Genomic DNA, 14,264 nt, shown 5'->3' with positions numbered 1-14,264 from the left:
GGGGCAGGTTGTTTCTCAGCCGTCTCCAGAGAAAAAGGAACTCAAGGATCGTGAGGAGCGAGGGAATTGGATCTTTGACACCTGTCACTTCCACTCTGCTGCACCTTGCTCCCTACCCTCACAGAAGGATTTTTCATGTCACAGCTCAGCATGTTATCATGAGTGGGCACGGGGCCTGAGAAATCCAATTACTACCACTGTGTCAGACCCCTGCCATCATCCGTATGTATTTTATAGTCATGTTCATGTTCAGGAAAGATGTGCCTATTAGTTCCTTCTCTATTCTTCAGACCCGTCTTCACCTCCATCCCAGTCTGCGTGTCTTAAGATCCGAGCTGCAGCCTTTTCTCGTGGACTGTCTTCACCGCTGACAATCCTCGATATAGTCTAACGCCGGCTGGTGGGTGGCTAACGCTACGAGCATCGGTCCTGACTGTGTGGTATTAAATGGTATCATGGTGCAGACCTCACTGTGCTGAATAACAGACAACCTGGGAGAGAGTCAGCATGCCTCCCAGATGGCAAACTGAATGGCCTTTGTGACAGGGAAATAGAAAGTGTTAGAAAAGCCCCTCGCCCCTCATGCTTTTCCTCTGCACAGTAGGTGTAGATCTAATGCATCTTCTCGCAGCAAGGGCCTCGCTCTCTTTTCCTACATTCTTTTATGCCTCTCGTCCCCAAATGACACTGTCAATCTGGCTCAGTGGGAAACGGGGGGGAATGTTTTTTCCAGACCATGATCGTTGTCCCAACGTGGCCCACCCCCTCTTACTCTATATGTCTCGCCAAGCTTGGCTAAACCTGCCCATCACACAACATACCACCACACTCACCGTGTTACGGCGGCCTACTTCCAGAGGTTGTTAAAATTGTCAGGAAAAGGAAGAAAGCGGAAAAAACTGGAAAGGGGATAAAATGAGAGAGTGGGAATCATGCTGGAGCTTCTGTGACAAGATAAAATGGAATATAAAATACATAGACCAGGGTGACACAAAGTGAACATGACTGAATGAGAAGCCACATTATATTAATTATGTAAGGCCACTCTGTTGAGGCAAAGCTAAATTTCACCGACAGAGAGAGGAAATCCTAATATATTGGTATGCTTCCTGGTTGTCTATAGCTGGACACATGGACGGGCAATGAAATATTGTCTTTATTACAGATGGCTAATGGAAATAGCCCATGAGAAAGGAAAACATAATCTAATAGGAAAACTATGAGAAATGTCTCTTAACGGCAAATGTGAGAATATATCGGTTTCTTACTGGAGGATGTTTATGGGTTATAGATCGTTCAAAACCATTAAATCCTAAATCTATTTCCCTACTCTTGGTGAGTTATGATTTTTGACCATTGGGATGAAAAGTTTCACAAATAGCAATCTGGGTGTGAGCGAAACATCTTTAAATTGTCATGGACCTCTCGTTTATTAAATGCCACACAAACCATTGTTTTCTCTTCATCCAGTGTTATATATCCCTGACATTTGCAGTATTGCCTCTCCTGCCCACTGGAATAGTGAAAACTCACACTAGTGTACTACGAGTATAATAGAGATTTATTCCACCCCCTCTAGATCATTGAAGGAATGCCTAATTGTCACTCCCGATTTAGGTATTAAACAAAGTGACATAAGCACCGTGTTGTTCCTGACAGTTTTATCATCGACACTTTCAGCCCAAAGTGCTGCCACCCCTAAGCCAACGTCTCCTCTGCATCCCTGCTCCCCGCATAGCTCTCCTCTACCCCCCCAACCCCGTTCGCAGATGTAATTTAAGACTTGGTTTCTGTCCCCCTTGCTTCTCCCAGACTCAGGGGTTTAGGAGCAAATTAGCTTGCTAGCTCGGTCAAGCTTAAACACAGAAATGCTGCATTTGTGCCGGTGTATTTAAAGATGTCCTCTGCCGATGCATTGTTGAGGAAACGAGCCAAGTGAAGGGAGGGAGGCAGGCAGTCTGGCTGGCTGGCTGGCATGGGCAGGTCTGCTACCGGGCCGGCGGCGGCCTGCTGTGCTGAGTTCTGGGAGTGCATCGTATTGTTGCTGTGGGCCTGGAGCGCCAGGACACAGGTTAATTTGAAGCCCATCATTTGGCGGGCATTTTGGACGCTGAGAATTGACAAGGGTGACATTTGCGGTGTCATTATAGTGAAGCACCTCAGCGTGTAACACAATGCTTCCTCTACCTTGATTAAAAAATTAATACAAAGCTGGAAAGCTTGATGTTGCTTCACAATATCATATCATTTTAAGTAGGAATATATCAAGTTATATAAGATGAGCTCAAGCTGCAGTTTCATAGTCTAGTTCTTTTTTCATCCTGTTTCTTGAGGAGAGCTCATACAAATGCAGTTATTATCAGCATAATTCTTTAATAAATTATTTCCCAACACAATTTACTTTGTTTTTTGATGTATGTACAAATTATAACAAGATGTTTGTATTTGATGATTATATAAAACACAGTGATGCCTTAAGGCTTATTTGAAGTCAAGAAAAAACAATCAACATTTAGCTATATCAACATACTCTTATTATCTTGATCATGAAAAGAAAAATATTTAAATGTGATTGAATATGCTACATGGTACTTTGCGACTGTTTATTTAAGACCACTTTAAGCATAATCAGTGAAATGCGTGGTCAGATTCTCTGTGTCCTGCTGCACCAGTGAGGGACTATCCCAACACATCCTCCTGCAGAGCCACATCCAACAAAAAACTGCAAAATAACACACAATGAAATATCACAATCAAAGTCTTTCTGTCCGGAGTGCTTCGCAGGCAACAACACGAGTACTTTGCTGTAAGGACAGTGATCTGACACAAACAGTAAAACCTGAACAGAATCTGTTTGGTCTGTGGTTACTTTTTCATGATATTGATCCAGAAGAACGCCTTTTTCCTCTACCAGTCATGTTGCTGCATTGACATTGTGGTTGTACGGTTGGGATCCCGGAGACCTTTTGTCATTTCATGTTTAGTCGAGTTCAGCCTCATGCAGCCGGGTTCAGGTCCCTTTGCCTTTGTGCCTGGGTTAAATCCAGTCCAGAGTGCCTGTTGAGAGAGTTAAACCGTCACTGGCTCATGCAGTGTACGAAATGGGGGCATGAATTATGGTCTAAAACCTGCAGATCACACGAGATCCAGCTGCTGTAAATCCTGCCCTTCCGAGCGTTGCGTCTGTCTGGATGGAAGCCGGAGGTAATGCTTCCTTGCCTGAATGAGACGTTGCAACCTCTCGGAGTCCGTGGTGGAAGCAGCGGGGCCCAATAAGGTGGGAGAATCCCCTCAGCAAGCGGCGTCACATAGTGTTTGTTGCCGGGGCACTGAAGCCAGCCCACCCATGCATGTCATCGGGACAACCAGCTCGCGTCGTTTCCACTACATCAAGCGGTCCATTGGCTAGTGGTCCTACTTGTTTGAGCAAAACAAAGCTCTGCGATGACATAGTGATTTATAAAACAGCGTAGCGATTGCTTTTTTTTTTCCTTTCTTCTCCCTGCTGCTGTTACACAGCTGTTAAACAGATGCTGTTTGTACCAATTTAGAAGCTAGTGCGTTATTTGTCAACACCAGTTTGGAAATTCATTCTTTATACCGGGACCTGCTGTAGAAACGCGCTGGGCTGGGCTGGATGGACCAGCAGCGAGGCAGGGAATGCAGACAGAGGAAGTGAAACGTTTGACTTGAACTGCTGCAAGCTTTTAAAACCATTAGCGACGAGCGTTTGTTAAGAATTGCGACTGTTCTCTTGCTCAAAATGAAGTTTTGTGTCAGCTTTTCGGGAGGATGCAGGCAGCCCTGGTGGGAGAGACAACCTGTCAGACTCTCTCTTCGGGCGCTGGATGGATTAGATAGTGAATTCCTTCTTGATAAATTGAGTGGTACTAATGCTTAGATATAGATATATAGATATAGAAGCGGTGCCACATGAAGCCGAGGTTTCACCAGCCGTATGACAGTACTAACAAGGGCCGCCCAGGGAATCTAATTTCCTCAACAATTAATATTTGACTGGGAGAGTGGAAGAAATCCTGGTCAGATTGGGGGGCCGAATAATTGATTTAATTACAGCAATGTACGTGAGACAGCGGTGCTGATGAGATAAGAGAAGGAGGTGACGTTGGGAGGGATGAATCTGGGGGTGTCTGGGGGGGGGGGGGGGGGGGGTAGCTTGATGTGACTCAACCAGATGCTGTTGGGAGAAGACGACTCGGTGCTCTGTAGAGAATGATGGCTTGCGTGGCGCAGTAAGGGTGCCCCTCTACTGTTTGTAAAAACAAGACCATCACACTCCATCTTGCCGCTCCCGCAGGAGCCAGGCCTCCAGGCTGATTTATGGCCCACAGACTGAATTGGCTGGCTGGGATGACAGCAGTGCTTGGACTCTCCCTGGTGAGTAGTATGGGAGGCTGCTCGGCCAAGCCTCCGCCTCAGCTGGCTGTAGAAGTGCCCTTTGCTGGAGTTAGGGCAGCCTGAATGTTAAGCTGCGTCCCCGGTGTTAGCGTCAGGCGGGGGCCAAGTGCGCTAGGTCTCCGGCGAGTCTGATCACTGACCGCTCTCTACTCCGCCGGTGCCATGTTTTCTGTATCCGTCCTCCCCTGTGATGCTTCTGTCAGCATCACAGCCTCCATCAAGGCTCCGTAGTAACAATTTAGATTTAATCAATCTTTGCCATGTGACTGCCAGGATAGAAAATTAATACGGAGAGCAATTAGAAAACAGCCATCTCACCGTCAAAGAGAGAAGTGGATGGCATTTTAGCAGCAAAGGAGTTCCTTCTGTCCAGCACTCAGACATTGTCTCCCAGGCTGTCCTCAGAAAGGGTCAGCGGGTCTGCGGTCACATGTATTTAACTTTCTGTGAAATTGAATTCTTCTGGATTGTGTAACCGTCCTTTCACACAGCAATAAAAAGAAACGTACAGCATGATGTCAGACCTCTTTCAATCACCCGGGCTCAATAATTGTCTTCTCAGTCTACAGGCGGCCTATATTAGATAGTTTTTTGAAAAGGTTTAATATCAAAGACCAGAACAGAAAACAGGAAAGCAAAGGAAATCAAAGGGAATCAGCGACGTCTATCCAGGCCACAAGAATAACATACTTAGTTTAAATTGCTCTAAATGATCTGCTTGAATACCTGCTGTCACAGTAATATCCACGTTCTACTGTCTGGCTTTCTGTTCCTCGGTGTCTTTCATATGACAAACAGAATCAGGACATTTATTGTTAACCGCTACAACGAATATGTCAGCATACAGAGAAAACACTAAAAAAGTAGTTAGAGCCAAAAGTGGCAGACATTCTTTTGTAAAATGATTTATCATGCCACGCTGCTGTTCCAAATTCTTTTTTTAGGGTTCATCATGCTGTAAAACCAAACTGACTGAATTGTGTCACACAGCGAGCGCCCATCGCCTCGTGACTCCAGCTAAACGAAGAAATGGAAAAAGGAGATTTCTGTCCGCCGAAATCTGGTTTCAACGCCGTCTCTGGCCCTCCAGATCTGGCCTCCTGCTTTATTGTGCCTGCTTACAATCATTTTGTGGGATTACATCATTGTTTTCAACCTTGAGGCTGTGTGAGCTAATTTTGGAGGGGGGAAAAAAGCGCCTGTGTTTCCCAAGCCAAGCTCCGTGTGTTAGCCAAGCAGGACGCAAAATAGCTGGCGAAAGCTCAGGGATGGGTAGTTGCCTCGTTCAGCGAACGCATATCTCTCTCCCCTCCCTTGTGTCGGTGGGATTTGGAGTCTCTCGCTGATTCCTCGTTTTTTTGCTACATTAGCAACAAACAAATAGCACCTCCAGCTGTATGACATGAAGGCATCATTATATGCAGTGCACAGGGGTACACTGAGCAATGAGCTTGTCAGTTCATGGGATCCCCACGCTGGAGATCTGTCTGCTGTGACTGGAAGTTAAGACGCCCTTCATCTGATTGAGGGAAAGCGTCGGGATTGAATGCGGGCTGCAGATGTGAGATGAAATGGGAACGTGTTGGTTTTCTCCCCGTGCTGATGCGAAGCTATTCCAGGTGACTAACAGAAACAACATGACCAACATTATCAGGAGAATGTGGCTTTTTGCGTTTGAAATGGTCATATATATTATTTCCCAAAAGCATGCTCATCAGTACATTTATATTTAAAGTGATCCCCAGTGGCTTTCCCCCAGTCTTTGGAGCTTTATTTAGTGTTAAAGTGCGTTTGATTTGATAGCTGATGTTTGGTACATTTATTTTGCTGCCACTACCAGACTGTTTTTATTCAAATGTGGACCACTAAGAAACACAGCCTCCACCTCCCGATGGAGCTCCCTCAGTAATTAATAGGTTTTAAATCGTAGATAGGAAATGTTCCCAATGACATCCTGCTCTCTACTGTACGTTAATGCTGCTCCTGGAACTGATTGGCAGGCTTATTTTCCCGATTACTTTGAATACACACTCACAGCAGGGAGCTGCCTCCACCATCTTCTATGTTGTAGTACCGCTGTAAAAGCCATTCATTCATCCCGTCTCATATTTTTGGAATAGGAGGGGGATTGTGTTGTGTGAGAGGTCGATGGCCTGTCACTTTTTTTTTTTATTATTTAAATTTTGTCTCTTGCATTTTTCTGTGGGCCTTTTGAGAGCAACATCTGCGTTTTATGAAGCTCTAAGCAGAGGCAGGATGTGTGAGTGTTAATGGCACTTGGCTTTCACAACAATGCCATTTACAACCCGGTTGCTCTCCCATAGACCCCTAAACGAAAGGAGAGAGAATACCATTCACTGCATATGCACACACCGCTAAATGGAGAGCATAAAAGTTGCGTATATTTCTTTGTGCCTCGAGGCTTTTCACGGTTTAGAAAGTGCTTCAGGCTGTAGAAAAAGGCAAACGTATTTAGAGGAAATTGCATTCATAACCGAGATCCTCGTAAATCTTGGATGAAGCAGATTCTTTTTTTTATTTTTCAGCTGATTAATGTCAAACAAGATTTGAGGAGAAATCTCCGATATGCTAAATGTAGTGAAGTGAATTATCTGCATTGTGAAATGTACGTTATGTATAAGAAGCTCTCAATGCCAGCAAGTACAAATATATATTTACAAATACTTTTTACGTTGCTATTGTGAGTGAAACATTGGCATATTTATTGTTAGAAATGTATCAAAAAAATACAGTTGATGGCAAAGCAGCTGCACGGGCTGGAAAAAGGAAGGAGGAATTGAAAGGGCTTTGAAAAGACAATCTCATCTGGTGTGCGGGCATGTTTTTTTTTCATCGCCCTCCATGTTCCTCGTACCTGGTAAAGACTTTCCTAAAGACTTTTGATTACATTATTACATTCTGATTGGATCCCTTCTTTTTAAACCAAACTCTCAGCTTCGTGCCTCTTGTCTCCCTGATTGCTGCCGCTGCCGTCCCTCAGACAAATCAGCATTCATGCAAATGTACACACACGCAGGACTGGAGAATTTAGTCAGCTCCGTCTTACTTTTTGGCCTGGAAAAAATGATTTCAGCTGTATAGAAATGTTTTATAAAACTATTTGTGCTCCAGTGTGGATTATGTGGATGATGGTAATATTATTTCATGAAGTGAATTTGCTTTAAACAAAATTGCTGTCAGATGTTCACGTGTGTTGGGATTGTTCTCTGCCTCGTGAGGAAGAGGATGGCTCAATCTGTATTTGTTGATGAAATGCTGTGTGTGTGTGTGTGTGTGTGTGTGTGTGTGTGTGTGTGTGTGTGTGTGTGTGTGTGTGTGTGTGTGTGTGTGTGTGTGTGTGCATCTAGACACAAGCACGATCAAAGGATGCTGATTCTGCGCCTCCTCTGTCTTCGCTATGATGCATTCACGTGGATGTTGGTCATTCGCTGTCTGCGTGGTTGTTGTGCTGCTCCTCCAGAGCTCCGCTTCCCACGTTTGGCTTCAAACAGCCACCGTATTCCGTGCATTTAGTCACCACCTTATCTGTCATTCTCGTCAGATTATACTTTATGAGAGACAGTTCTAGCATATCTGTCCCTGAAAAGCCCGTCTCCGATCTTTAAATATCGATCCCCGGGGTCTAAGCAGAGGTGCCTCTCATGAGTGCGGGGAAAGAAGGGAGAAAAAACAGATCATTAGTGATTTTAATTAGGTGATCTGTCAAGCTGCGATTGCCAGATGTAAGCGTATGCATTTGGGTCGATGGCAATCCCTCTCACAATCCCCTCTTGTCACCTTGGGCCTCTGGAACGGAGGATGGCTCTTGCAAGGAGTGAAACAAGCAGTAGGGAGTGCAGAAATGTGTCATCACGCATCTGTGTGGCGGCTTTCTGTCTCCGGATTGGAGCAGGTGGAAAACACAGCGGCGCAGTGGCATAGAGAGGTTTTGGATTTGTTATGTTTTCCAGGGCTGAATCATTTTGAAAGGGCGCACCAGTATTATCTTTCTTCACAGATTTCAAGTGCCGACGCCTTTCAGCAATTGCAGTGTATGTAAACGTGAATTAAAATAAACAGGAAAACTTAATTACAGCATTGCAGTTTGAGCGTGACCCTCTTTTTGTCGTATTAATGATGCAAAAACTGTCTCGAAAGTCCTCCAACGCAGCAAAGTACGAACGATGCAGTTCTACAGACTCCGGCGAATCTTTTTTTCTTTTTCTTTTTTTTTCACTCCAGCGTTAAACATCATTACATATTTATAACACGGCGCCAGATGACAGAGACAGAGAGGAAGAGACAGACGAAGCAGGCAACAACACGGCAGCTCGTCTGGTGTCTCTCTGCTGAGATATCTGATTGCACTGTTTAAACCTGTCTTTCATCTGGTGTTGCTACAGAAGACCCAATTACTCAAGAGTTGCAAATGGACTTTTGCTTTAACAATACATAAATTAATTGGCACATTAAAGTGTCTTAAACATCCAGCTCTGGTTATCAGCGAGCGGTGTTATTGGGACTGCAGACGCAAATCATTCAGAGATGTTTAACTTGTTTTGATTAAAGCAAAACGCAGCATCGATTTTTTTTGTTTTTTTTCTATTATTTCATGACAGGTCTGTTTAAATAAATCAAATGAAGGCTTGGGGGAAAAGAACAATATGAGACCTGTGTGCAAAGGAGTATAAAAGTTGTCATTTTGTACAGATAAATCTAACAATAGTGTTTTCTCTTTATTCCCTGTCTCCACAGATCCCAGCGAAGGCTTCCACTGCCAGGACGAGTGTCGCATCCTGGGCCACTCTGACCGCTGTTGGATGCCTCGCGTCCCGATCCCGGCGCGTGCCAAGTCACCCGAGCACGGCCGCAACGTCATCGCCTTGTCCATCGAGGCCACCACGGTGGACGTGCCCCACTACGAGGACGGCACCGCCAAGAGGACTTTTGCCACCTTCGGCAAGGATGGACCCGAGGACGTGGAGCGGGGAGAGTTAAAGGGAAAGCGGACTCAGGAGTCTCAGGTGTGTAGCCCCAAGGCCAACGGAGGGGCTGTCCGCGAAGCTGGCAACGGGCGCGAGGCAGCCAGCCCCATCACTTCCCCCGTGCACCTGAAGAGCCCGCTGTCCAAGCCGTCATCTGCCTACAACACGCTGAAATGTCGCGACGCGGAGCGCATCGCCAACCACAGCCTGCTGCGGCAGCCAGAGGGGAAGGACAGTGAGCCAGCTGTCAGGGAGATCAACACCCTTCTCCACGATGGCCGAGACAAGGAGTCCCCCAGCAGCAAGCGCCTGAAGGACATTGTGCTTTAGCGAGCTCCCCCCACCACACAAAAAAACCAACATTCACACACAAACACACGCCGTGTAAAACTCACTTATATGTACCCCGCAATAGCTGTGTGTACACAGAAGAAAGTTGTGGCAGTAGAGGCACACACCCATTTGCAGTATACAATTTTCAGCTCGTACTGAGGACGATGAGCGGTGGTATGCTGCAGCTCGATGTGTGCTCAAGCCGAGGTAGTGGACGTGGCTTTGTCGTAGTCGCAGTACTTTTTTCCTTGTTTTGCTCTTCGTTCCGTTTTTCTTTCAATCGGCCTGCAACGAGTGGACAGGCAGGTTACTGTTTGACTGCATGGACATGGGCAGTGGACCTTCTCCAGCGCTTGCGCCAAAGCAGGACACTACGTGTTTGGACACCCCGAGGTGCCAATTCATAAAAGTACAGTTTTGCCTTTTGAACTACTTTTTGTATCACAAACTGATATTTGCCTTCTTTGGTTTTTGCAGTTTGTTCTAGCTGCCAAAATCGCTCTTTGTTCCTTTGTATAGTGAGCTCCGTCAATGTAACAAACGATATACACAGGACTCATCTCAAAATATTCCCAGTTTACTCTTTCGACAGTTTTCAGTGCATTCAGGGGAAGGGAAGAGAGGCCCCTTGGTCTCAGTTGCCCCTTTCCCTGACTAATAAGAGAAACTTTCCCGGCGAATCCCTGAGGACATCCCAGTGTCATCAGACTGTGAGGTCTTTACGGTATTTATATTTTATCAAGGATGGAGCTAAATTAACTCTAATGGCCCAGTCGCTCTGAACACTGGAAATGGGACAGACAGATCCTTGTGTTCAAATTGAGTTGTATTGAAAAAAAAAAAGAAAAAAGACTGCTTTTGAAATCTCCTGTGCCCAACCTTGATTGTAGCCAGTGGAGCACAGATTAGAACTTTGTGCTCTGGTCTTGTACTTTTTTTGGACTTTTGACTATGGGGCTAGGATAGAAGGGATCGTCACTCATGTCTTGCTATGTGAAACTCTCTATAGGGTTTACTATTATCATTTTTAATAACCTGTTGTTATGTGACAATCCCTTTAATGTTTTGTTTCAAGAGAAAAAAAAAATAAACATTGGTGTTCAACTGAAGCTACAGTAGCGTTTGTTACACAAACACAAAAATAAAAAAAAACATATATGCCAAAATATATTTTATAAATAATTTAAAAATGTATAATGAGAATATTTAATGCTGTGTAGTTATTTTATGAGTAAGTTATACTTCAAATTAACTTGCTTTTGTTCATTTGTCTTTTGCTTTTTCTATTGAATCTGATTTTGGTTTTTTTTATTTTCAAAATGAACTTGGATTTTTTTGTTTTGTTTACTGTGTGACCCCTGGCAACTGTTGCAGTCTACCTTGTTGTAAAGAGTTTCTTATTGGTCAGTTCTTGTGCCATCAAGTTTCTGTGTGGGCTACTAGAAAATGTAAAAAGAAAAAAAAAAATCAACAAAAAAAAAAGCGATATCAGCACCAACATTAGTGTGTCAGTCCAATGAGCTTAGAGTGAGATAGCAAAAGAAACCAAAAAAAGATGCAAACAAAACCTTAAAAATTGCCGGATGTTGCTTAATCTTAGTATCTAAGGAGGAGAAAGAACGGCTCCCAGTGTTCTTCAAGCTGGTTACAGGGTTCCATCTATTTTATCTCTCTAATGAGTCACCTTTCCTATTGGGCCCAATCAAGTTTAAACAAGACTTTTGCAACCTCTACTGAGTGCATTCGGGTGTGAAGACTAGCTTTGCACAGCGCTGCTGTCACCCCGTGCCATCTGTGTTCAGTTGATCTCAAAGATAAGGTTGAGACCAGAGTGGTATAAACAGGCCTGTCCCCTCCTACGAGCACCACACAACAGACTGGGTGGGATCATGTTTGAACGTACTGCGGTCTTGGAAGAACCGTGTTGCACATCAGCAATGTGGTTTTATGTTGCTTTGCAGTAAACTATGTACAATGTGGAAAAATATGAATGAAAATTGAGAAATTGCATACAACAAACTAGATCTTGTAGCTGAATGTTTTGCTGGTCTCACCCATGGCTTCTGGCAACATGAAAATCGGAATAATCACTGAATGTATACAGCAGCTTATAATTAAACTATTAAATGTTCTCTGCTCTGTTTCATTGTCTTTACTCAACACAATTATTTTTATAATGACGCTTTTTTTCTTTTTTTTTTTTTCAAAGAAGGTTAACACTATTTTTAGACTTAACGGTTTCTAAGCATCAGGCTTCTGGTTGGGCGTTTCCCTTGGCAACGGTCAACTATCAGCCTACAATGATTGACACCTAACTTTTTTGCCTCTTTTTTAATATAGCTAGCATAGTGTTGGTAATCCATGATTAGCAGCAGTATACGTTTGGTAGTAGCGGTAGAGAGGCGAAATCCTGCCCCTTTCAGTGGATCACCATTGGACCTTATTTCTAATAGCGAGAGATACATCATGTTTTTTATTTGTGCCATGAATTGCACATATGTTTCTCTATTTAAATAATTGTTTTGCATATAAAAAAGTCACATGTTGTCCTATAGCTGTTGAAGTATAAGACAGTGAAAATGCATAATTAGAAAGACTACACACCCATAAGTTCAGGATTTCCTCATATGAACAGGTCTAACTCAATCTTACACTGCCCAGCAGAGAAGAAGAGTCGCTGGCTACAATCAGGTAAGATTACTTTACATTTGTCCGTGGAAAATTGCTAAATTACCTAGCTATGACTCGTTATTATTCATGTTTATATTTGTAGCTGCAATTTCATTTCCATCATTGATGTCAGTCTGTGTCTGTAACTTTCCTATATGTTCTTGCCGTCTTGTTGTGTACATTCTAAATGAAACTGTGTTTATATATTGCACCAATCAGATTACCAGTACTAACTCTAAATGGGTGCCCTGTCTACAGCAGAGACATGTATCATACTTTTTACTTTTTATTCATACCATTATGAGCATTATTAGAATGTAAGAATTTTAGTGTGGGCTTCAACATCTGCATTTAATATGCATTGAAATGACTGCTGATGAACTTGAATGATCTGTAAACCAGAACTGGGTGTGTGCTGTAACGGCATGCATCCTTTTGAACTAGCTCAATGTCTGCCGTGATACTTTAACCATCTGTAATATGATGTGAGAGCCTGAGAACCGCTGTTGGAAACAGCATGATAACACATGGAGTGATGTCTATTCTATTTGTCATGATGAAACGGAAATTAACAGTTTGCATTGAGGTTGGCTCCAACTCCGCATTAATATTCCATGCATTCGCTGTTGCTCGTTCCCATTATTTCCAAAGCAGGCCTTTGGGAACGGTCCAACAAGTGAGGTGAGAGCACGCGAGTGTCCGTTTCTGATGGTAGTGCTCTTTTCATTTGCTAGAGTGGGTCACACACGCCATTTTTCCTGAGACATTAAAACATCTACGATTGTCTCCTGAAACACTACAACACAGGCGCTGATCGGAACCGCGTAGCCCGCCGCCGAGGCTCGCATTCGACTGGTCATTAATGCACTTTCACAGCCAATAGAATGATGTCATTACAACACCAGATCCCACTTGAAATATTGATTTATTAGTCGACTTTGAGTGGAATGGTCTAAAAGCTATGGAGTAAGTTGAAAGGCAAGGCAGCTGATTCTTCCTCTGCTCGTCTGCAACTATTTCTATGACATTTCCACTCAATAAAAGCTCCACTTTTCACCTCCCCCATGCACAGATCTTTCTCTTGAGTAAGTTTGTATGGATTGATGAGGAGAAGCAGAGAGGAGATGTCGAACAGGACACATTCCAGCGTTGTAGACGGAGGGGAAGGGAAACGAGCGGGTGGGGGGGGGGGCACACAGCTGCCCTCTATGATAAGAAATGGAGGTTGGCTTCATTTCTATAATTAATTTGCCATTCCCTCTATACCCTCTGGTGGAGCCAACATGAAAGCTGGTCTGAAAGCGCACTCGCTAACACATCCATTAGTCTATAAGGAGGATCTTGTTTCTTCCAGCTAAGTTCTCTTCTCATGGGCAATACCACTATTCTGCCCTACTCATATGAGTTACTAATGCCCTTTCAGTAGTGTTTAGACCCTTGGGTCCCCATAACAAACTCGCCTGAGCTAAAGGTACTGCCTCCAACTGAAGGGGGGAAAAATACATTCTAAAGAAGCCAGTTTTGTATTTATTATTCTGGAAAAACTGATCTAGAAGCACAAAAAAATTGCAGTAATTCCTTCTAACCTGTACATAAGAAACACATCTCCCATATCAACAGTATTCCCCCGGGTCGAACCATATTTGCAATGCAAGAACTGTATTTGTAAATCCTCAAAATGGTGCTTGTCCACGCATATTTAATTACTCCTGATTCATGGTGGTCATGGAGAATATTCTCCATTACAGGGGAAGATTTATATCAAAGGTTACCAGGACACACATCCTATTAACATCCTATTAATGTTTCAATTATCATTTTGCAGAATGGTGAGTGGGAGGGAATCAGAGAACAATT

The 14,264-nt window shown here is 43.8% G+C and overlaps 1 protein-coding gene across 7 annotated transcripts in view; it reads left to right on the top strand.

Annotated features, from left to right (window-relative positions):
- pcdh19 (protocadherin 19) overlaps nt 1-11,868 on the top strand; it is a 54,047-nt gene extending 42,179 nt beyond the window's left edge. For all 7 annotated transcript variants that reach the window (XM_084010088.1, XM_084010090.1, XM_084010089.1 and 4 more), the window contains exon 5: nt 9,175-11,868. In XM_084010088.1, the coding sequence (XP_083866214.1) occupies nt 9,175-9,734 (560 nt within the window). In that variant the 3' untranslated portion in view covers nt 9,735-11,868. The remainder of the gene's footprint in view (nt 1-9,174) is intronic.
- Nucleotides 11,869-14,264: the final 2,396 nt, after the last annotated feature.

Source organism: Eutrigla gurnardus (genome assembly GCF_963514095.1).
Source record: "Eutrigla gurnardus genome assembly, chromosome: 5".
NCBI classification, from domain to species: Eukaryota; Metazoa; Chordata; class Actinopteri; order Perciformes; family Triglidae; genus Eutrigla; species Eutrigla gurnardus.
The sequence above is the reverse complement of the archived record's forward strand: the minus strand, read 5'-3'. Positions and strand labels throughout refer to the sequence as shown.